General features: G+C 42.1%; 2 protein-coding genes across 5 annotated transcripts in view; both read left to right on the plus strand.

Annotated features, from left to right (window-relative positions):
- The window catches only part of LOC105466102 (VPS26 retromer complex component A), a 52393-nt gene extending 44647 nt beyond the window's left edge, over positions 1-7746 (plus strand). For both annotated transcript variants that reach the window (XM_024788012.2, XM_011715038.3), the window contains exons 7-9: positions 520-588; positions 3216-3358; positions 6077-7746. In XM_024788012.2, coding sequence (XP_024643780.1) covers positions 520-588; positions 3216-3358; positions 6077-6190 — 326 coding nt within the window. In that variant the 3' untranslated portion in view covers positions 6191-7746. The remainder of the gene's footprint in view (positions 1-519; positions 589-3215; positions 3359-6076) is intronic.
- Positions 7747-15480: 7734 nt separating this feature from the next.
- The window catches only part of LOC105466100 (Suv3 like RNA helicase), a 30243-nt gene continuing 24123 nt past the window's right edge, over positions 15481-21600 (plus strand). Inside the window, exons 1-3 of one of the 3 annotated variants that reach the window (XM_011715037.2) lie at positions 15481-15814; positions 18096-18230; positions 21270-21347. Coding sequence is in view for 2 of the 3 variants with exons in the window: in XM_011715035.2 (XP_011713337.1) it covers positions 15541-15814; positions 21270-21347 (352 nt within the window). In the remaining variant the exon portion in view is untranslated. The remainder of the gene's footprint in view (positions 15815-18095; positions 18231-21269; positions 21348-21600) is intronic. The other 2 variants (XM_011715035.2, XM_071069668.1) reach the window with 2 other exon arrangements.

The raw sequence follows: 21600 nt of genomic DNA on the forward strand, positions 1-21600 counted from the left end.
ATTGTTGGCCAGGTGCAGTTGCTCACCTGTAATCCCACTACTTTGGGAGGCTGAGGCGGGCAGATCACCTGAACCCAAAGAATTCAAGACCAGCCTGGGCATCATGGTGAAACCCCATCTCTATCCCAAAAAATGCAAAAATTAGCCGGGCATGATAGTGCACGCCTGTAGTCCCAGCTACTCAGGAGGCTTAGGTGGGAGGATTGCTTGAGTTCAGGAGTTTGAGACCAGCCTGGGCAATATATTGAGAACCCATCTCTACAAAAATTGAAAAAAAAAACAGGCATGATGGTACACACCTGTAATCTCAGCTACTTGGGAGGCTGAGGCAGAAGGATTGCTTAAGCCCAGGAAGTTGAGGCTGCGGCGAGCCATGATTGCACCACTGCACTCTAGCTTGGGTGACAGAGCGAGACACCATCTCTAAAAAGAATAATGTAGTGGAAAAATAAGAAGACATAAGGCTAGTAATTATATTCTGGAATATTTAAATTAATATTATTTACATTATTGCACTAGGACCCAGTACCACAACAGAAACAGAAACAATCGCCAAATATGAAATAATGGATGGTGCACCAGTAAAAGGTAACATACTTTTCAGTTACTACTTTTGTGTAGTGCAAACAGCAGTGTTCATGGCAGTTTTGTTTGTGTTTGTTTAGTGTGAAAGTATCTTTGAATTCTTAAAACCATTCTTATAATGATAGCTTTTAAGGTCATCTTTGTATAGCTTCAAAGAAGACTGTAATTATACTTCCTAGTCTGAAATAAGGTTTGATTTTTCAGTTTCAATTTAGGATTTAGTAGAGATAGTTATATGTATCTATTCTCTAGTTTTGAATTTGTAATATTTTCATTGTCTTCTATTATACAATAGTTGATCTTTGTAAATCTTTTTTTCTCCTGCTGACCACAAAATGGAATGTGGCTGACCTTTAATTCCTGTGGGTTTTTGAAGTCATTATAGCCCTCAAGAAAATAAGCAGTTCCATTACTAGATAATCTTCAGTATCTGAGACAATGAAGCCAGTATTTATCATTTTAAATTTATGTCTGGGTTTTCTTCACTGTTTATACTTACATCACAAAGTCAGTACCATTTATTAAGTGCCAAGTGTAGATGAGGCAATGTAGTGTCAGGTGCTCTAAAACTCTTTGAGCTAGGTGGTTGGGTCCCTTATATGTGTACTCTTGTATTATGCAACATTACTTTGTAAAATTCCAGCAGCCACCAGTTTTTATGTAAAATGGTGAGTTTTATATCTTTCAGCAAATTGGTGTGCATGAGAAAATTATTACGTAAAAAATATTCAGGCCAGGTGTGGTGGCTCATGCCTGTAATCCCAACACTTTGGGAGGCTGAGGTGGGCGGATCGCTTGAGGTCAGGAGTTCAAGACCAGCCTGGCCAACGTGGCAAAACCCCGTCTCTACCAAAAATACAAAAATTAGCTGGGTGTGGTGGTACATGCCTGTCATCCCAGCCACTTGGGAGGCTGAGGCAGAAGAATCGCTTGAACCGGGAGGTGGAGGTTGCAGTGAGCTGAGATCATGGGAGACAGAGTGACACACCATCTCAAAAAAAAAAAAAAATTCAAGGGCTGGGCACGGTAATCCTACCACTTTGGGAGGCCAAGGTGGGTGTATTGCTTGAGCCCAGGAGTTGGAGACCAGTCTGGGCAACATGGCAAAACCCCATTTCTATAAAAAATACAAAAATTAGCCAGGCATGGTGGCACGCACCTGTGGTCCCAGCTACTTGGGAGGCTGAGGTGGGAAGTTCACTTGAGCCCAGGAGGCAAGGTTGCAGTGAGCCAATATGGCACCACTGCCATCTTGACAGAGGGAGATCCTGCCTCAAAAAAAAAAAAAGAAAAAGAAAAAGCTGGGTGTGGTGGCTCACTCCTGTAATCCCAGCACTTTGGGAGGGCAAGGTGGGTGGATCACCTGAGGTCAGGAGTTTGAGACCGGTGAGCCTGGCCAACATGGTGAAACCCCATCTCTACTAAAAATACAAAAAGGCCGGGCACGGTGGCTCACACCTGTAATCCCAGCACTTTGGGAGGCTGAGGTGGGCGGATCACGAGGTCAGGAGATCAAGACCATCCTGGCTAACATGATGAAACCCCGTCTCTACTAAAAAAAAAATACAAAAAATTAGCCGGGCGTGGTGGCGGTCACCTGTGGTCCCAGCTACTTGGGAGGCTGAGGCAGGAGAATGGCGTGAACCCGGGGGGTGGAGCTTGCAGTGAGCCAAGATGGCGCCACTGCACTCCAGCCTGGGTGACAGAGTGAGACTCCGTCTCAAAAAAAAAAAAAAAAAAAAAAAAATTAGGCATGGTGGCAGGCGCCTGTAATCCCAGCTACTCGGGAGGCTGAGGCAGGAGAATTGGATGAACCCAGAAGGTGGAGGTTGCACTGAGCCGAGATTGCGCCATTGCACTCCAGCCTGGGCGACAGCAAGACTCCCATCTCAAAAAAAAAAAAAAAGGAATATGCAAATAATTACCCTTAGGAAAACAGAAGCAATGAGAATCTGAGTAACAGTCTTTTTGGTAATAAAAGGATGTCATCATTCTGTCCGTTTTTAGCTTTGAATGTATGAGTAACAAGCATTCAAGAATTTATACACATGATTAGAAATTATGGTAAACTTCATGAAAGAAGATAACAACTTATAGAGCACTTATCTGTTGGCACTGTTTGAGTTCTTTAGGTATATTAACCCATATAGTCCTTACACATTCCTTGTGAATACTATTGTTATTCCCCATTTCACAGATGAAGAACTTAAACAATGAGTAAGTGATTTGTCCAAGATCACACAACCAATGAGTGGTTGAGATTTGAAGCCAGGTATTCTGACTCTAGAACAGTAGTTCTTGTCTACGGGCAACTTCACCCCAAAATGAATGTGTGATGTTGTCTGGAGATATTTTTTGGCTGTTACATTTGGAGAGTACTACTGGTATCTAGTGGGTAGAGGCCAGGGTTGCTGCTAAACATCCTACAAAGGATAGGACCCTCCCCACAACAAAGAATTATTCAGCCCAAAATATCAGTACTGCTGAGGATGAGAAACCCTGGTCTTTGTTATTTTTGCATCTTGTGAGGATGTGAAGCATTATTGTCACCTCTATAGTGCTTAGTCCTACCTGTTATGTGACTATATTTAATCATCTTTAGAATTAAGTGGAAATTCCTTCTCTTTCAGGTGAATCCATTCCAATAAGACTATTTTTAGCAGGATATGATCCAACTCCAACAATGAGAGATGTGAACAAAAAATTTTCAGTAAGGTACTTTTTGAATTTAGTGCTTGTTGATGAGGAAGACCGGAGGTACTTCAAACAGCAGGTATGGTGTCACTTAGGCTGGTATTATGTTCTGCGGCAGATCTAAAAATACCTTGAAAGCGCTCTTCTAAGCTTAATTGTACTGAGCGAGTGGGAGTTTCTAAGTAAATGAAAACACTGTGGGTATGACAGATAAAGAAGTAGAGGAGAATAGAATCCTATGATAGATCCCTCCCCAATCATTCTTTAGTACTCCAGAATGAGCTATAATTTTTCAGGGCTTTTAGTTTTCTCTTACAAGTTCTTTTGTTTTTGTTTTTTAATAAAAACAGTATCTGCTGCTTATTTAGAAAAAAAATAAGGCAATAAGGAACAAAGAATGAAGTAAAGGTCAGCAGAATTTCCACCACCATTGAGACTAATGTATGTGCGTTTAGATCATATTATGGATATTGCTTTTTCTTCTTACTGTTTTTAATTTTTTTGTAGAGATGGAGTCTCACTATGTTGCCCAAGCTGGTCTTGAACTCTTGGGCTTAAGCAATCCTCCTGCCTTGGCCTTCCAAAATGCTGGGATTATAGGCATGAGCCACCGTGCCCAGCTGTATTCTTTAATTTGCATTTTTACTCAGTAGTGTCTTGAATATCTTTCTCTTATCAACAAATATACATCATTATTATTATTACTATTTTTATTTTTTGAGATGGGGATCTTCCAAGCAATCCTCCAATCACAGCCTCCTGAGTAGCTGGGAGGTACAGGCATGTACCACTGTGCCCTGGTGATTTATTCCTTTTTAAACAATTCTGTTATAAATGTCCATGAGATGACTGAATTCTAATAATTTTTCTTTTCTTTTTCTTTTTTTTTTTTTTTTTTTTTTTTTTTTTTTTTGCGACAGAGCCTCGCTCTGTTGCCCAGGCTGGAGTGCAGTGGTGTGATCTCAGCTCACTGCAACCTCTGCCTTCCAGGTTCAAGCGATTCTCGTACTTCAGCCTCCCAAGTAGCTGGGATTACAGGTGTGTGCCACTACACCGTCTAATTTTTGTATTTTCCTTTTTGTAGAGACAGGGTTTTGCCATGTTGGCCAGACTGGTCTCAAACTCCTGGCCTAAAGTGATCCACCTGCCTTGGCCTCCCAAAGTGCTGGGACAATAGGCATGAGCCACCATGCCCAGCCTCTAATACTTTTTTTTTTTTCTTTTTTTTCTTTTTTTTTTTGGAGATGGAGTCTTGCTCTGTTGCCCAGGCTGGAGTGCAGTGGTGTGATCTCGGCTCACTGCAACCTTCACCTCCCAGGTTCAAGCAATTCTCCTGCCTCAGCCTCCTGAGTAGCTGGGATTACAGACATGCACCACCATGCCCGGCTAATTTTTCTATTTTTAGTAGAGACGGGGTATCACCATGTTGACCAGGCTGGTCTTGAATTCCTGACCTCAGGTGATCTGCCCACCTCAGCCTCCCAGAATGCTGGGATTACAGGCATGAGCCACTGCGCCTGGCCACCTCAGATACTTTTTTTAATATAAAGTGTTCATTACAAACTTGTTCTCATTTGAAAATCAATTAGAAGTTTTTGGTGAATTCTGAATGAAGATAGTAATTAGAATGGTCTTTTGTATTCTGAATCAGATTAATAAATACATAGTTGAATGTCAGTTGAGAGTTCAAAGCTAAGTTAGAAATTATTCTCTGCTAAGTACTGTGAAAAATACAAAAACTACCTTTTATAAACGTGATCTGTCCTCCATGTTCTCACATTGTAGATGTCTGCGGAAAAGAAAAATAATATAAACAGAATACTTAAATAATAGTTTGACAGTAATTTAGAAGAGGGAAAACCTATTCCAGTATTGCCATCCTAATGCTGTATAATTAAACATAGGTAATTTATAACTTCAAAATAAATTACATGATTTTTACAATTTCAAAATCAATTTCATATCATGGCACTATTGGAGGTAGTGTGTTATTTCCCATGTGCACTCATTTGGATGTTTAAATTCTGAAGTTGGGAAAAAACAAACCAACCCAGCCTATAATGACTTAATGAAGCAGATAATTTTAGGAATTTAGAAGAGGGAAGTTCTCAGGATGGATTGGTTAGGGTAAGAGTTAGGTAGAGAAATAGAGATTTGAAGAGTGGGGAAGATGTAGGGCGAGTTTATTTGGATTGCATTGAAGGCTGAGAGTAACTCAGTTTGGCTGATGGGGGAAGAGGGTCTAGGGAGGGAAGAGAGCAATGTTGGTAAATTGGATAAAGGTTATAGAGGGGCATGAATACCTGTTTGGAGATTTATCCTGGAGGCACTGAGAACTACTAAAGGGCAATCCAAGCAATGTGCTACAGGATTAACCTGGTAGTGATAATGAAGGATTAGATAGAAAGGGCTCTGCCTCTCTTGCCTCTGAGGAAGCTGTTTTAATATCTAGTGACAAGAACTTGAACTTCGATGAGGGCAGTGGAACAGAAACCAAAGGATGGATTTGGGGAATTCTTTAAAGTAACAATAGGACTTCTTGCCATACTGGATTGGTGGTGGTGGAATGCATGGGTGCTGGTGATAGGAGCACTGGAGGTAGAAGGGGCAGTCAAATTAGAGCTGGAAGAAAGGGGATCAGTTAGAAAAGAGGAGGGCTTTTGTAGGGAAGAATTTAATTTTATTATGGTTAAAATTGAAGTGGCAATTATGATTTCCATGGTGAAAATTTAAGGCATCATAGAGATAAGGCATCATATCACACATTATTTGTTAATATCTTGCATTTGTTTACTAGGAGATAATTTTATGGAGAAAAGCTCCTGAAAAACTGAGGAAACAGAGAACAAACTTTCACCAGCGATTTGAATCTCCAGAATCACAGGCATCTGCTGAACAGCCTGAAATGTGAACTGGAGAAAAAAAGCAAAAAACTCCTGTAACTCTTGAGATTAAGTTCAGCAGGTTAAAGATGGTTGCAGCCAGAGGGGGCGGAAAAAGGCCAAAACTCCATATATATTAGTCTTCCTTTATCTTACAGTGCTGCATTTATGATATAATGAAATGTTCTTTTCATGTATATACATTTTTAAAAGTGCTTTCTTTGAAACACTGGAACTTTCTTAAGCTGCCTTTTTTTTTTTTTTAAACTTCCTACTTTGATGATAAGCACTCAGATATGCATCAGCGTAAACATGAAAATTTTTCATGTGAGTAGGCTGGTATTTGTAATTTTGCTTTCTTTCTGCATAATGTTGATTTTAAATCCTTCTCTCTTTTCAGGCTAATGATTACCTCTTATTCTCTACATGCAAAGAATTAAATATTTTGTGTTCAAATAAAATCAGAAAACCTGAGTGGCCCCTGTGTCCTGCAAAGATTTAAAACATGGCATCTCAATATTTTTGAGAACAACATTTGTTTTTACATATGTGTTTGAGAAAAGCATATGGAGTGCTTCACCGCAGGCACTTCTGAGTACCATTCCATGGTTTCCAGAATTTTATCCTCTTTGAGGTCTTCTGTGCTATGAATATTAGATTTCTTTCCCCAAGGGATTATGTGGCAGGTCATTATGGCCTTTTTTTTGGCCATATTAAGTAACAGTTTTGCTATTTTCCAGTAGTACTGCTGTGTGTTTTCTGCAATGTGGAGTTGACTTAGGTTGGCATTTTAGATTTGTTAAACTGTTTTTTCCATAAATACTTTGAAACATATTTATATATTTCAATTTAAGGAATCTTTTTGCCATGTGTATGCAAATATCATTTTCTTCATAAATTCATTCTCTCTTCAGGGGAAAATTTTGGGATGGGGGACTGAGGAGGACCTGTGAAGCATGTAGTTATCTAGATCTGGGTAATTTCACTTTGGCTAAACTCACATTCAAACTTCATCCCGTCTCTTAATTTTTTAACACTAAATTCAAGTCATTTGTTTAAAGTCTCTAAAAAAGAAGATTGCAGTCATCCATTCATGTGCATGGGGTCTGATCGCAAATACACTAAATGTGGAGTGTAGGAACCAAAATGAAACATGCTGTATGGAAACTACTTTCACTTACGGTTCATTGGTTTTTGTACCAATATTTTTTAATGCACTTCAGTGCAAGTCTTGTCAGTTAACCTTACTTTATGAGTAAGCTAAATAACCCAAATTACATTTCTTTAAACCTGTTTTACTGCTATGGCACTTTGATAAAATGGTCAGTAACCAGCTTTACTGGCAAAAGGGTCCATGTACCATGTGCTGGAGCATCTGTTCTACATGTGGATATCTATGAATGGTAATGTTTTCCTTCATGTAAGTGCCTATTCAGAGTTTCAAAATTTTAAAATGCCAAATATTTTCATGGTCATTTGCATGTAGTAATGTAGAAAATATTCAAAGAGATTTTGAAAACCAGTTGTATTTAACCAGCCTCAAATTGTGCAACCATGATGTATAATAAAGAATTTGAAACAGAAACTGAGTTTGCTGTTTGAATCATTAAAATAGCTCTATTCTCAAATCTCATTGTTAGATTTATTGTTAAGGATAGGATTGTTCAATAGTTTAGGAAGCTGTAATTGTGATAATGAATTTTTATAAATATTACTGGTTTCAATTTTAAATAGCTATGTAATGATTTTAATAGGCTGGCTTAAAACTGTCATATACAGGATGCCTATCCATTTTGCTCAAGACTTTTTGTAGCATAACCAATTTGAAAAATAAAAATTCAAATTTAGTATTTGGTGATTTCAGTCAAAAGTCAGCCAGTTAATTAGATGTCATAAACTGAAAAAGAAATTTGTGTCTTTAGTGAAGAGTTACAATGTCTAATCCACTGGTTCACATCCCTGGCTGCATATTAGAATCACCTTAGAAACTTTTAAAAATAACCAGGCCCGGGTCCTACTCTGACCAATGAAACAAGAATCTCAGAGACTGGGCCATAAGCATTCAAAACAAAACAACCTCAAAAAACTACCTGTAATCCCAGCCACTTCAGGAGTCTGAGGCGAAAGGATCACCTGAAGCCAGGAATTCGAGACCAGCCTGGCCAAAACAGTGAGACCCTATCTCTACAAAAAAATTAAAAATGAGCTGGGCATGGTGGTATGCACCTGTATTCCCAGGTAGCTACCCAGGAAGCTGAGACAGGAAGATCCCTTTGAGAGGTGAAGCCAGCTGAACTTCTGGGTCGTGTGGGGACTTGGAGAACTTTTCTGTCTTACAAGAGGATTGTAGAATGCACCAATCAACACTCTGTAGCTAGGATTGTAAAACACACAAATCAGTGCTCTGTGGCTAGCTGGAGGTTTGTAAAATGCGCCAATCAGGCTGGGTGCAGTGGCTCACGCCTGTAATCCCAGCACTTTGGGAGGCTGAGGTGGGCGGATCATCTGAGGTCGGGAGTTTGAGACCAGCCTGACCAACATGGAGAAACCCCATCTCTACTAAAAATACCAAATTAGCCGGGCGTGGTGGCACATGCCTGTAATCCCAGCTACTCTGAGGCAGGAGAATCGCTTGAACCCAGGAGGCGGAGGCTGCAGTGAGCCAAGATTGCACCAATGCACTCCAGCCTGAGCAACCAGCGAAACTCCATCTCAAAAAAAAAAAAAAAAAAAAACAGAAACAAAATGCACCGAACAGCACTCTGGCTAGCTAGAGGTTTGTAAAACGAACCAAGCAGTGCTCTGCAGAATGGACAGCAGAATGTGGGCAGAGACATATAAGGGAATAAAAGCTGGCCAACAGCAGCCGGCTCAGGTCCCCTTCCATACTGTGGAAGCTCTGTTCTTTCGCATTTACGATATATCTTGCTGCTGCTCACTTGGGTCCGTGCCACCTTTAAGAGCTGTAACAGTCATGGAAAAGATCCGCGGCTTTGTTCTTTTAAGTCAGTGAGACCGCAAACCCACTGGAAGGAACCAACTCCGGACACACCTTGAGCACAGGAACTTGAAATTACACTGAGGTGATCATGCCACTGCACTCTAGCCTGGGTGACAGACACCATGTCTCAAAAGAGAAATCTACCCAGAGTTGAGAACCACTGATCTAAACCCTTAAAAATTTTATTTCTTTAACGAAGAATTTTCTCATTGTTTTGATATTGCTGAGGAAGAAGAACTTTTACCTTCTTAGGATGAGTTCTTGGGGGCCTGCAAATTAAATAGACAAGAGACATGACCAGAAGCCTAACTCTTTGAGAGGCCAGGGCCAGAAGATTGCTTGAGCCCAGGAGTTTGAGACCAGCCTGGGCAACACAACCAGACCCTGTATCTATGAAAAAAAAAACCCAAAACATAGGGGAAGTGGTGGGGAGTAAGAGTACCTACAGGAAAACAAATGACTTAGAAAAGATAAAATGAGCTCTTATGCAAACAGATGGAAGATAAAATTTTGTTACAATGTTCACTGGTGGTACCCATTTATCGTCTCAGGATATAAGTCAGTCTTTCCTGGTTGCTCCCAGGAAGGGGATTTTTTTAGCTCTTTTGAGAGCCCAGGCTTTTAGACAGCTAAGGGATTTCAAAACAAGTGATTATAAAATTAAAGATGCTCTCATTTAGAAAAAAAAAAGGTCTAAAATATAATACAATTATGGATTAGAACTGTTATGTAGCTCAGTATTAGAATAAAGCAAAGGTTTTCCAGGTCTGTTGTTATGCCCCGGAGAGAAAGCAAGACAGAGCAGGACCATGTGGGTGCTATCTCTACAAGTTCTACAAATGCATCCGACAGTGCCCCATCCCTTCCAGCTCTAACATTTCATGATTCTAAGAGTAAATCTTTTTTTTTTTTTTCTTTTTTTAAATTGAGATGGAGTCTTGCTCTGTCGCCCAGGCTGGAATGCAGTGGTGCAACCTCTACCTCCCGGGTTCAAACGATTCTCCTGCCTCAGCCTCCCAAGTAGCTGGGACTACAGGCACGTCCCACCAGGCCTGGCTAATTTTTTGTATTTTTAGTAGAGATGTGGTTTCACCATGTTAGCCAGGATGGTCTCGATCTCCTGACCGCGTGGAGAGGTGAAGCCAGCTGTACTTCTGGGTCGGGTGGGGACTTGGAGAACTTCTCTGTCTTACAAGAGGATTGTAAAGTACACCAATCAGCACTCTGTAGACAGGATTGTAAAACACACCAATCAGCACTCTAGCTAGTAGCTAGAGGTTTGTAAAATGCACCAATCAGCACTCTGTAAAAACACACCAATCAGCTCTCTGTGGCTAGCTAGAGATTTGTAAAATGGACCAGTCAGTGCTCTGTAAAATAGACCAATCAGCAGGACATGGGTGGGGACAAATAAGGGAATAAAAGTCGGCCGGCAACCCCCAACCAGCAGCAGTGACCCGCTTGGGTCCCCTTCCATGCTGTGGTAGCTTTGTTCTTTCACTCTTCACAGTAAATCTTGCTGCTGCTCACTCTTTGGGTCCATGCCACCTTTGAGAGCTGCAACACTGCGAAGGTCTGCAGCTTCATTCTTGATGTCAGCGAGACCACGAACCCACCAGAAGGAACAAACTCCAGACACATCGTGATCTGCCTGCCTTGGCCTCCCAAAGTGCTGGGATTACAGGCATGAGCTGCCGTGCCTGGCCAAGAGTAAATCTTAAAAGTTCACTTAGGATAAGCAATTGTTTAGTGTCTAGATCATGATAACCTTAATGTCAGAAAAATACTAGAAACTTCAAATTACAGAATTTTGTAGACAAGATACGAGACAGTAATCTACAGGATGTGTTTTTGTGAAACCTACACCAGGTTTTCTTTTTTTTTGTTTTTGTTTTTTTTTTTTGAGACGGAGTCTCGCTCTGTCGCCCAGGCTGGAGTGCAGTGGCCAGATCTCAGCTCACTGCAAGCTCCGCCTCCCGGGTTCACGCCATTCTCCTGCCTCAGCCTCCCAAGTAGCTGGGACTACAGGCGCCTGCCACCTCGCCCGGCTAGTTTTTTGTACTTTTTAGTAGAGACGGGGTTTCACCGTATTAACCAGGATGGTCTCGATCTCCTGACCTCGTGATCCGCCCGTCTCGGCCTCCCAAAGTGCTGGGATTACAGGCTTGAGCCACCGCGCCCGGCCACCAGGTTTTCTTAATAGCAAAAGCAAAGGTGAAGAAGAAATTAACTTGTTTTATTTCTACCACCTAGGTTATCTTCTCCCACTTCCTTTCCCCTTCTATTTATTTCTTTTTTTTTTTTTTTTTTTGAGACGGAGTCTCGCTCTGTCACCCAGGCTGGAGTGCAGTGGCCGGATCTCAGCTCACTGCAAGCTCCGCCTCCCAGGTTCACGCCATTCTCCCGCCTCAGCCTCCCAAGTAGCTGGGACTACAGGCGCCTGCCACCTCGCCCGGCTAAGTTTTTGTATTTTTAGTAGAGACGGGGTTTCACTGTGTTAGCCAGGATGGTCTCGATCTCCTGACCTCATGATCCGCCCGTCTCGGCCTCCCAAAGTGCTGGGATTACAGGCTTGAGCCACCGCGCCCGGCCTATTTATTTCTATATTTATGCATGGATTTAGCATATTTACAGACTACCAGTTAGTGCTTGCTATGGTTTGAATGTGTCCTCTAAGTTTTTTGTGTTGGGAACTTAATCCTCAAATTCATAGGTTGATTAGAGGTGAGGCCTTTGGGAGGTAATTAGGATTAGATAAAAGTTCTTAGTGTGGGTCCCCCATGAAATGACTGGTGGCTTCGTAAGAAAAGAGAAACCTGAGTTGACACACAATGTCTTGCTCTCTGGCCATGTGATGCCTTCTACCATGTTATGTCAAGAGGGCCATCACCAGATGCCAGCCTCTTGATCCTGGACTTCCCAGCCTCCAGAACTGTAAGAAATAAATTCATTTTATTTATAAATTAGTCAGTCTGCGGTGTTCTGCTATAGCAATGCAAAATGGACTAAGTGTTATCTTGGCCCTATCCTGCAGGAACTTTAATCAGAGCAGTGGTTCTCAAAAGTGTGGTCTCAGACCAGCAGAGTTGCATCATCTGAAATGTTTTAGAAATGTAAACTCTCAGATCCCACTCCAGATCTACTGAATCAGAAACTTCAGGGATAGGGCCCAACAATCTTGTTTTTAATGATTCTTTTCTGATGATTCCGATGCACTCTAATGTTTAAGAACCACTGACCCAGAGACACAATTACGATAGTTTTCATTCTATGATAGAGCCCCTACTGGAACCTATGATGTGTAAGAGAAGCACCCAGTGTGTTCACAGGTACAGAGGTGAGAAACGATGATATAACTGGTGTACAGTTCTACCATGAATAGAATGGTAGGTGTGGGGAGTAGAAATAAAGCTGGAAGAGGCATATAGGGCGAACCAATTTAGGACAGAACCTGGATGCCATACGATGGAATATGGGCTTTATCTGAACATTTATTCAGAATCACTAAAGGACTCTAAGCAGGAGTAACTTATAAGATTTGTGTTTTCAAAAGATCATTATGGTGCTATGGCAAAGTATAGGAGGATATCAGTTACGCAGTTGTTGCATTAATCCATTCAACAAGCAAAATAAAATATTTATAGAGGCTCTAGTATGTGTTAGGTGCCGATTACACTTACTGCTACAAATATGACATGACCAGTCTAGATATGACATCTCTTTTTTTGTAAAAGCAAAATTTTATATTGAATTTTCCCATTACAATGTTTATAGTAAAACTTAATGAATGCCTGAAAGGGAAAGCCTGTATGTGCTATCATAAAATTCAGATTGCACTTTCTATCTGCAAGGAGGTGCAAAACAAAATTACAGTTAAAATAGTTTTCAGAATTTTTTTTTTTCTGTAAAACTATACTAGGGTTGGGCTAGATCTGTAAGACTAGTAACTGCCAGGTGCTATGGCATGCACCTGTAGTTCAGCTACTCAGGAGGCTGACACAGGATTGCTTGAGCCCAGGAGTTCAGGATCACCCTTTCAAAAAAAAAAAAAGACTAGTACAACTGTTGATTCTGGCCCAATATGCTGCTCCTGTCCAAAAAGCCCACCTATTTGCTTTGACACCAGAAAGACTGGCTGGGCATAGTGGCTCACACCTGTAATCCCAGCACTTTGGGAGGCTAAGGCCGGTGGATCACTTGAGGCCAGAAGTTCTGAGACCAGCCTGGCCAACATGGTGAAACTAAAGAGAATATAAAAATTAGCCAGGTATTGTGGTGCAGGCCTGTAGTCCCAGTTACTCGGGAGGCTGAGGCATGAGAATTGCTTGAGTCTGGGAAGTGGAGGTTGCAGTGAGCTATGATTGCACCACTGCACTTCAGCCTGGGCAACCGAGTGAGACTCTGTCTCAAAAAGAAGAAAAAAAAAAAAGATTTAGATTAGTATCTGAATCTACCACTTAGTGGGGAAAGTTACTTAACCTGGTGACAATAATACCTCTAAATGGTTGTCAAGCATATGAAAAGATTAAAAGGAATAACATAGTGCTTGCCTCAGTTACCTATTAAATGTTTGGTTTATCCTTCATTCTCCTAGTTTCCAAATCTGACGACACATCATTGTTTATTGACATTTTCTAGCATATTTAGTCACTCACTACATTATCTAAGGAGTCTTGTAAAATCTCTCCATTCCATATACATGGTCTCCATCATACTTCAGATACAGGAATCTATCACCTTCAGCTACAACTGTTGCTAAAGTTGTAATCTTCCTCCCTGCACATTTGTGTTTATCCTAGTCTATCCTAGGTACTTCCTAATGAATGATTTCTCTTCTCAAAAATATAATCACTATTTGTAAGCCATAGAATTAGGCCTGCCTTAACTCTGGTATTTACATTTTTTCAGTATGTCTTTTCCTTAGTTAAGCCTCTGCTTACATCGTTTCCTCTGACTAGAATTTACTTACCACTTCTCTATATGTTTTACTTTTAAGTCTGGCAGAAATCTCCTTACCACTCTAAAATTGCTCCTTTCTTTGAACTGCCATTAGCCTATTAGAGTAATAAGTGCATTATTTAACATGTACTGTTCCTATCACCAAAACCAGGTCAGAAACTTTGAAAGCAAAGGACTGTCTCCTTGTATCCCTGATGTTTAAAAATTATTTTGTGAATCAAAGGCAGGTGACAAATTGTTACTGGAATCCTATTAGACATACAGTATTGTATATTATATAACACGTTCCTTCAAGTTGTAAGATCTTAATGATTTAAGTAGAAAGAGATGTGAAGATGCCAAACTTGGGAATTTTTTTTTTTTTTTTTTTTTTAGACGGAGTCTCACTTTGTTGCCCAGGCTGGAGAGCAGTGGTCCAATCTCGGCTCACTGCAACCTCTAGCACCCAGGTTCAGACGATTCTCCTGCCTCGGCCTCCCTAGTAGCTGGGATTACAGGCGTGCACCACCACGCCCGGCTACTTTTTGTATTTTTAGTAGAGACGGGATTTCATCACATTTGCCAGGCTGGTCTCGAACTCCTGACCTCAGATGATCCACCGGCCTCGCCCTCCCTAAGTGCTGGGATTACAGGCGTGAGGCACCACGCCCAGCTTAATTTAAACTTGTTGAATCTAACATGTTGCAGCCTCACATGAGGACACGGTATTCAACAAATGCAATGGAACTAAACTATGGCTGGGGTACAGAGCACGTATTTTTGCCATGTGGTTGTGACACAGTTGCTAGGATGATGTACACAAACTGCTCACATTAAAGCAAAAGTACTTACGTAATACAAGGGGTTTAATAGTGCAACACTATTTCTTAGCAACGTTTCTGAGGGGCATATCAAGTTATTATCGCTAACGTTACCATATCAGGAAAGGCCGGTTAACAATGCAAGAAACTTTTGGGAAATGCTATTTAGTGTTTGAGTCCGCAAGACACACTCGAACCCTGAGCATTCGCAGTTGCTGCTCCACCATCCATTCTCTCACTGCTCACCCACGTGCTTCTAGACACCGGCTTACCAAAGGACTAGTTTGCATCACGCGACACGACTAGCAGGCCCCCTCCGCTCATCTATGACATCCCAAGATGCCTGATTATTTTCCCTTCTTTAGGGAAAGCTGGTCCCAATCACCAACAAAACAGAGAAACAGAACGAGAATTATGTCTAGCGGTTTTCTCTGCTAAGCTTCTTCTTCCCTGAAAGAACACCGTTACCGCACGGCTTTTTCCTTAACGGTCAGGCATTTTCTCGGGCAGCTTACCTGCTCGGTCCGGGTCTTTCTGGACAGCAGGCGCTGGAGGTGTGCGTCACTCTCTGCCGCCGTATCCGCGGCTGCTGCCGGCGCTTGTAGAACTTGCGGCCTCGATGTCCTTCTCCCGGTGTGCCCTATTGTGGGCTCGGCTCCCAGCAGGGCGCCAGGCTGGCCACCGGGCAGCCATCTGCTCTGCCCTTCGCCCCCACTTTGGGCCCTTTCCCGGCCTTCTGGGGCAAGTTTCTGTCCTTGCTACCGCGTCCTCCTCTGCCTCAGGTGGCTCCAAAATCCCGAACACGTCTTTGTTCGTGCCCCTGACTGTGAAACCTCAGGGCCCCAGCGCCGATGGCGACGTCGGGGCCGAGCTAACCCGGCCTCTGGACAAGAGTGAGTGCGGGAACTACGGAGGGCGGCAGGGAGTGGTGTCTGCCGGGCCGAGACTGGTTGGGAGGAAGCTGCACCCCCTTCCCCTGGGGATCCGAGGTCCCATCGAGTGTTGTCATCGTGCTTCTCAATGTCTGCCTCCTTCGCTGGTGTGTGAGCCCCTTAAACAGCTTGGGACTGTGTCTAATTAATTCTTAACGCCTCGTCCCAGAAGCGGCCTTTTCCCTTTTACTGACTTGCTCTCTGAATGGTTTAAACACTCATGTGTTGGGAGGATTTGACTTTTTTTGAGTTGTTAGGTAGACGCCCGCTCTTTCTTGCATTCTTCTTTGTTTCTCTCCCGCCCCCAGAAGGGGAATGGGATGTGGCAATGAAAAGACTTCTTTTAGGATTCTTTGACATTGAGGAGGCGCCGACTCATACCGCGCTCTTAGGCTGTGTGGTGGTTGCCAAGAGGAACCAGACTCAGGTCCCGATCCCCTCTTAAGAAACGTAACGGTTTCGTGGAGAATGACACGTGTATGGAAAGCGAACTGTAATACAAGGTAGAACATGGCAAGGTAGAACAAGGTAGGGTATCCCCGGCTCCAGAGAGAAAAGAAGAGGGTAGCATCAGTGAGTGGCAGCGGGCTTTGCTCAGCAAAACTTAAGTTTGGATGGATTCTTTGACAGAGAGGCATGTGAATGTTTTCAAGGTGAGTTTCGGGATGATTAGGGAGGTAAGGGAGTTTCCTCTGACCAAATGAAACTGGGAGGTTGAGGAAATGCTATCCAGTAATTGCCTCCAGGAATAGGAGGAGAAATGTCTCACTTCAACAAGCGACGTTGGTGCCTCCTATTGTAAATCTAAAATATAGACTACAATATGTTTTTCAGAGCAGAAGTACAGTACTTTCACTAAACATGTGATGGAACTCACAGTATATGTTATTCTTTGACCTGTTCTTCCAAGTCAGTGTTAAGCAAGGCCTTTCACTTTTACTTGGAGTTGGGAGACTGTCTTTGTTTCCTGCTGTTAAAACAGAATACCTGAGACTGAGTAACTTATAAGCAATAGAGGTGTATTTAACTCATGGTTCTGGAGGCCAGGATCTGATGAGGGCCTTTGGCTGCATCGTTGCATGGTGGAAGGTGGAAGGGCAAGTGAGCCTGTGAGACAGAGAAAGCGAGCTGAACTTACCCTTTTTTTCCAGGAGCCCACTCCTGCAATAACTGACTGACTCCTGTGATAATGGCATTAATCCACTCAAAAGGGCAGACTCCTCTTGTCTTAATCACGTCTTAAAGGTTCCACCTCTCAACTGTTAAAATAGCAATTAAATTTCAATATGAGTCTTGGAGAAGACATTCAAACCATAGCAGAGAGTGTATTATTTTAATAATGTAATTATACTATTATTTATTTTTAAATTGTAAAAATGCATAAAATTTACTCTTTTAAACTTTTTTTAGTTTTTTTTTCTTTACTTTGTTTTTTTATTTTATTTTACTTTTTTTTTTTTTTTTTGAGACGGAGTCTCACTCTGTCGCCCAGGCTGGAGTGCAGTGGCCAGATCTCGGCTCACTGCAAGCTCCGCTTCCCGGGTTTACGCCATTCTACAGACGCCCACCACCACGCCCGGCTAGTTTTTTGTATTTTTTGGTAGAGACGGGGTTTCACCGTGTTAGCCAGGATGGTGTCGATCTCCTGACCTCGTGGTCCGCCCGTCTCGGCCTCCCAAAGTGCTGGGATTGCAGGCTTGAGCCACCGCACCCGGCCATACTTTGTTTTTTTAGAGACAGGGTCTTGCTCTGTACCCAAGCTGGAGTGTAGTGGTATGATCATAGCTCACTGTAACCTCCAACTCCCAGGCTCAAGCAATCCTTCTGGCTCAGCCTTCTAAGTAGCTAGGATTACAGGCATGCACCATCATGCCTGGATAATTTTTAAATTTTTTGTAGAGATGGGGTCTTGCTATGTTGCCCAGGCTGGTCTCAAACTCCTGGGCTCCAGGGATCCTCCTGCCATGGCCTCCCAAAGCACTGAGATTACAGACCTGAGCTACTGCACCCAGCCAGTCTTAAATATTTTTAAGCACACAGTTCACTAGTGTGTTAAGTATATTGACATTGTTGCGAAATAGATGAGAACTTTTTCATCTTGCAGAGTTGAAACTCAAACAATAGTTTACCCATTAAAGAACAATTTTCCATTTGTTTTATATTATTTGAAGGCATAAGGTAATTTGGATGAGATAATTTGCCTTATTGTATTCAAATATTGATAAATTCTTATTTTCTGCAGCTATTCCAATTTACCTGAAAGTGTAAATGTCTTTGCTGCTTCCTGTAAGAAGATGGAATAAAGACATAAGTTTGTCAGCACTAGATTTTCTTCTGGTGGAGAATCCTTAGCTACTTCATTGGGTCTGTGTGCCAGGTGATTTTTCATCTCCTTTGACTGGTATTGGTCCAGATGTTGAATTTACTAGAATGATTTTTCAGCATGGCAGGAGGGGCTACAGAAGATGCTAAATTACTACACTCTGATATAGCCATGTGGTTAAGGTGTCAGATTTCCACTTAGCTTAGCAATCGGGACAAGAAGCTGTCACTTCTCAATCTCTTTTGCCTACTCGTAGCCCAAAAAGTTGAAGTACTTAAAGGCTTTGTCCTGCGTCACGTTGCTGCTTTATTCTGTGTTCTCTATGGGGTGTCTCATTCTCGCTCCCTCCCTCACTAATTCAGTATTCCTCTCAGATCTTTGTCTCTACCCTGGACCTCTCTCCTTCGCCCTGGACGTATATCTCGCTGCCTACCAGGTGTCTCCATTTGTCTTTCTTACACACACCTCACCTTAGCATGTCAAGACAACTTACCTTCCTCCTGGTAGACCTGCTCCTCCTTCCAGCCTGCTTCTCTGGGTGCTCAGGTCAAACCTGGTCGTCGTCCATCCCTCACCCCTACATCTAACAATCAGAGAAAGCCCAGTTGATGAATCTTGTTGATTCTACCTCATAAATATTGAATTCATTCATTTCCCTCATTCTCCACTGCAACCAGCTTAGTCTAAATTGCCAGCTTCCATCTTTTGACTGGACTGCACATATAGCCCCTTATGTGTCTCCTCATATGCCTTTGATCCCTCCATTCAATTCTCTACCTGCAGTCAGAATGTTCTTTTAAAAAGACTAGGCTGGGCGCAGCGTCTCATGCCTGCAATCCCAGCACTTTGGGAGGCCCAGGAGGGTGGATCGCTTGAGCCCAGGAGTTAGACGAGCTTGGGCAACATGGCGAAACTCCATCTCTACAAAAAATACAGAAGTTAGCCAGGCATGATGGTGTGCGCCTGTAGTTTCGGCTACTTGGGAGGCTGAGGTGGGAAGGTGGCTTGAGCCTGGGTAGTAGTAGAGGTTGCAGTGAGCCGAGATTGCACCACCACACTCCAGCCTGGGTGACAAGAGTGAGACCCTGTCTCAAATAAAAAAAGAAAGATACAATTTTAATTTACATACCAGAAATTCACCCTTTAAAAGTGTATAATTCATTGGTAGTATATTTGCAGGATTGTACAATCATCACCATAATTTTATTTTAGAACATTTTTATCACCATGAAAAGAAGCCTGATATCTATTAGCAAGTCACTCTAGTCCCCCAGTCCCCAGTATCTTTTTTTTTTTTAGCCCCAGATAACCACTAATCCACATTCTGTCTGTTGATTTGCCTGTTGTGTATATTTCGTATTAATAGCGTCATATAGTATGTGGTCTTTTGTAACTGGTTTCTTTTACTTTACATAATGGGAAATTTCATATTTTGGAAGCATTTTAATTTGAGTAAAGCAGCATGAATCTTATATAACATGGTAGTATTAGTCACAGAAAATAGATTAATTCTAAATAAATGTGATCTGTCTTTAGTTTGTATCGAGTTTATAGGTCAGCAGAATTTTCCCAAGCAATTGCACTTGCTTTTTTCCAATCTTTTATTTGTCATTGATTTTTCTACCCTTGATACCAAGAAACTGTTGGCCAGGCGCAGTAACTCATGCCTGTAATCCCAGCACTTTGGGAGACTGAGGCTGGTAGATCACCTGAGGTCAGGAGTTTGAGACCAGCCTGACCAACATGGAGAAACCCTGTCCCTACTAAAAGTACAAAATTATTCGGGCATGGTGCATGGTGATGCATGCCTGTAATCCCAGCTACTTGGGAGGCTGAGGCAGGAGAATCTCTTGAGCCCAGGGGGTGGAGGTAGCAGTGAGCCGAGATCGCGCCATTGCACTCCAGCCTGGGCAACAAGAGTGAAACTCCATCTCCAAAAAAAAAAAAAAAAAAAGAAACTGTTGTTCTACTCAGCACAAAGTAACAGAGACCCAGAAATCTGCCTGTGGTCTGAAATATAAATACACACACACACACACACACACACACACACACATGCTCTGTGTGTGTATGTGTATCTCATAGTTAATTGTGGGCAGATCTAGTGGCTAAACCAGTGATTCTGAAATTTCCTCACTCTGTCAGTTTTGTTAGTGGGATGCTCTGTTCAGGCTTGATTTCTTCAATGAATGTTGTGTGTATTGGACTGTGTGAAAATGTGGTTGGCACATTTGTGGAAGGTAAAAATGCAGGCCACTTGGCCTTTCTGAATTTCGTGGGTAAAGGCTGTGTCCTCATTGTGGCTTCTCCTCCTAGAAATACATAGTGTGTGGCTGAGTCAGTAAAATGTTTATTGAATAATGCTGTAGTATTTTAACATATACAACCATAATACAGTCTCAGCTTGATTAGTTTAAAATATTTTTACCTGTAGGATTATTGATTCATAGTGGCATGTTATCTCCCAATAGCATAGACATTTCTCTGCTGTCACCCATGACAGTCATCTAACCCTTGCTTGAGTAATTCAATTGTCAAGAAGCTCTCATTTTTCACTGTTCTAATTGTTAGGAAGTTCTTGTATAAATTCCACTGAAATCTGCTCCCACTGACTTTAGTTTTGCCATGTAGCACAGAACAAGTGTAATCTTTTGTCCCTGAAATCATCATCCTCAAACTTAAGATCAGCCTGGCTTCCTTAAGCATGAGGATCTGGTCCTTGCTATATTGGTTGTCTTTCTGGATGTGTTTTAGCTGCTCACTGTTTGGATGTGCAGCATGGTTATAAGTGAATAACACTGTGGCTCTCTACGTATAAATGGCCTGGTGAAGGCTTGAGGCTGCCTCTGATCCCAGAGTGCATTGCTCATTCCTCTGAGGTATAACAGGGTGTTGCATTGTTTGACTTGATCATTTTTCTTAACACTCCCATCGCATATCAATTCATAAAGAAGGATCAACTGAAACCTTCTAGTTCTTGCAACACTCATTAAATTGCTGCCTTTAGTGTTACTGCTTCAAGCTTCTTTTGCCTTTTTTTCAGCATTTATCTAAGATAAGGAAACATGTTAAATTTTGACATCTCTCTTCTAGATGAAGTAAAGAAGGTCTTAGACAAGTTTTACAAGAGGAAAGAAGTTCAGAAACTGGGTGCTGATTATGGACTTGATGGTAAGGCCCAAAACATCTTCATAGAGATATTTTATTACCTCTTACAGTACAGCTTGGTCAGGATTGTGCGACCCCTTGTGTGACCTGGAAATAAGTACATAGTTGTCGTCTGGAGACACGTCCCTGCCCTTTGCTTCTGGCTGGGTGGGAGACTGGCAAGGCTCACCTGGTGAGCCATACTGCACAGCAGAAGAGCTGCAGGTGCGGCCGGCCTTCATGCTGTGCTAGGACTTCAGTTTTAGCTCAGTTTTAG

This window comes from Macaca nemestrina, chromosome 9 (assembly GCF_043159975.1).
Source record: "Macaca nemestrina isolate mMacNem1 chromosome 9, mMacNem.hap1, whole genome shotgun sequence".
Taxonomy (NCBI): domain Eukaryota; kingdom Metazoa; phylum Chordata; class Mammalia; order Primates; family Cercopithecidae; genus Macaca; species Macaca nemestrina.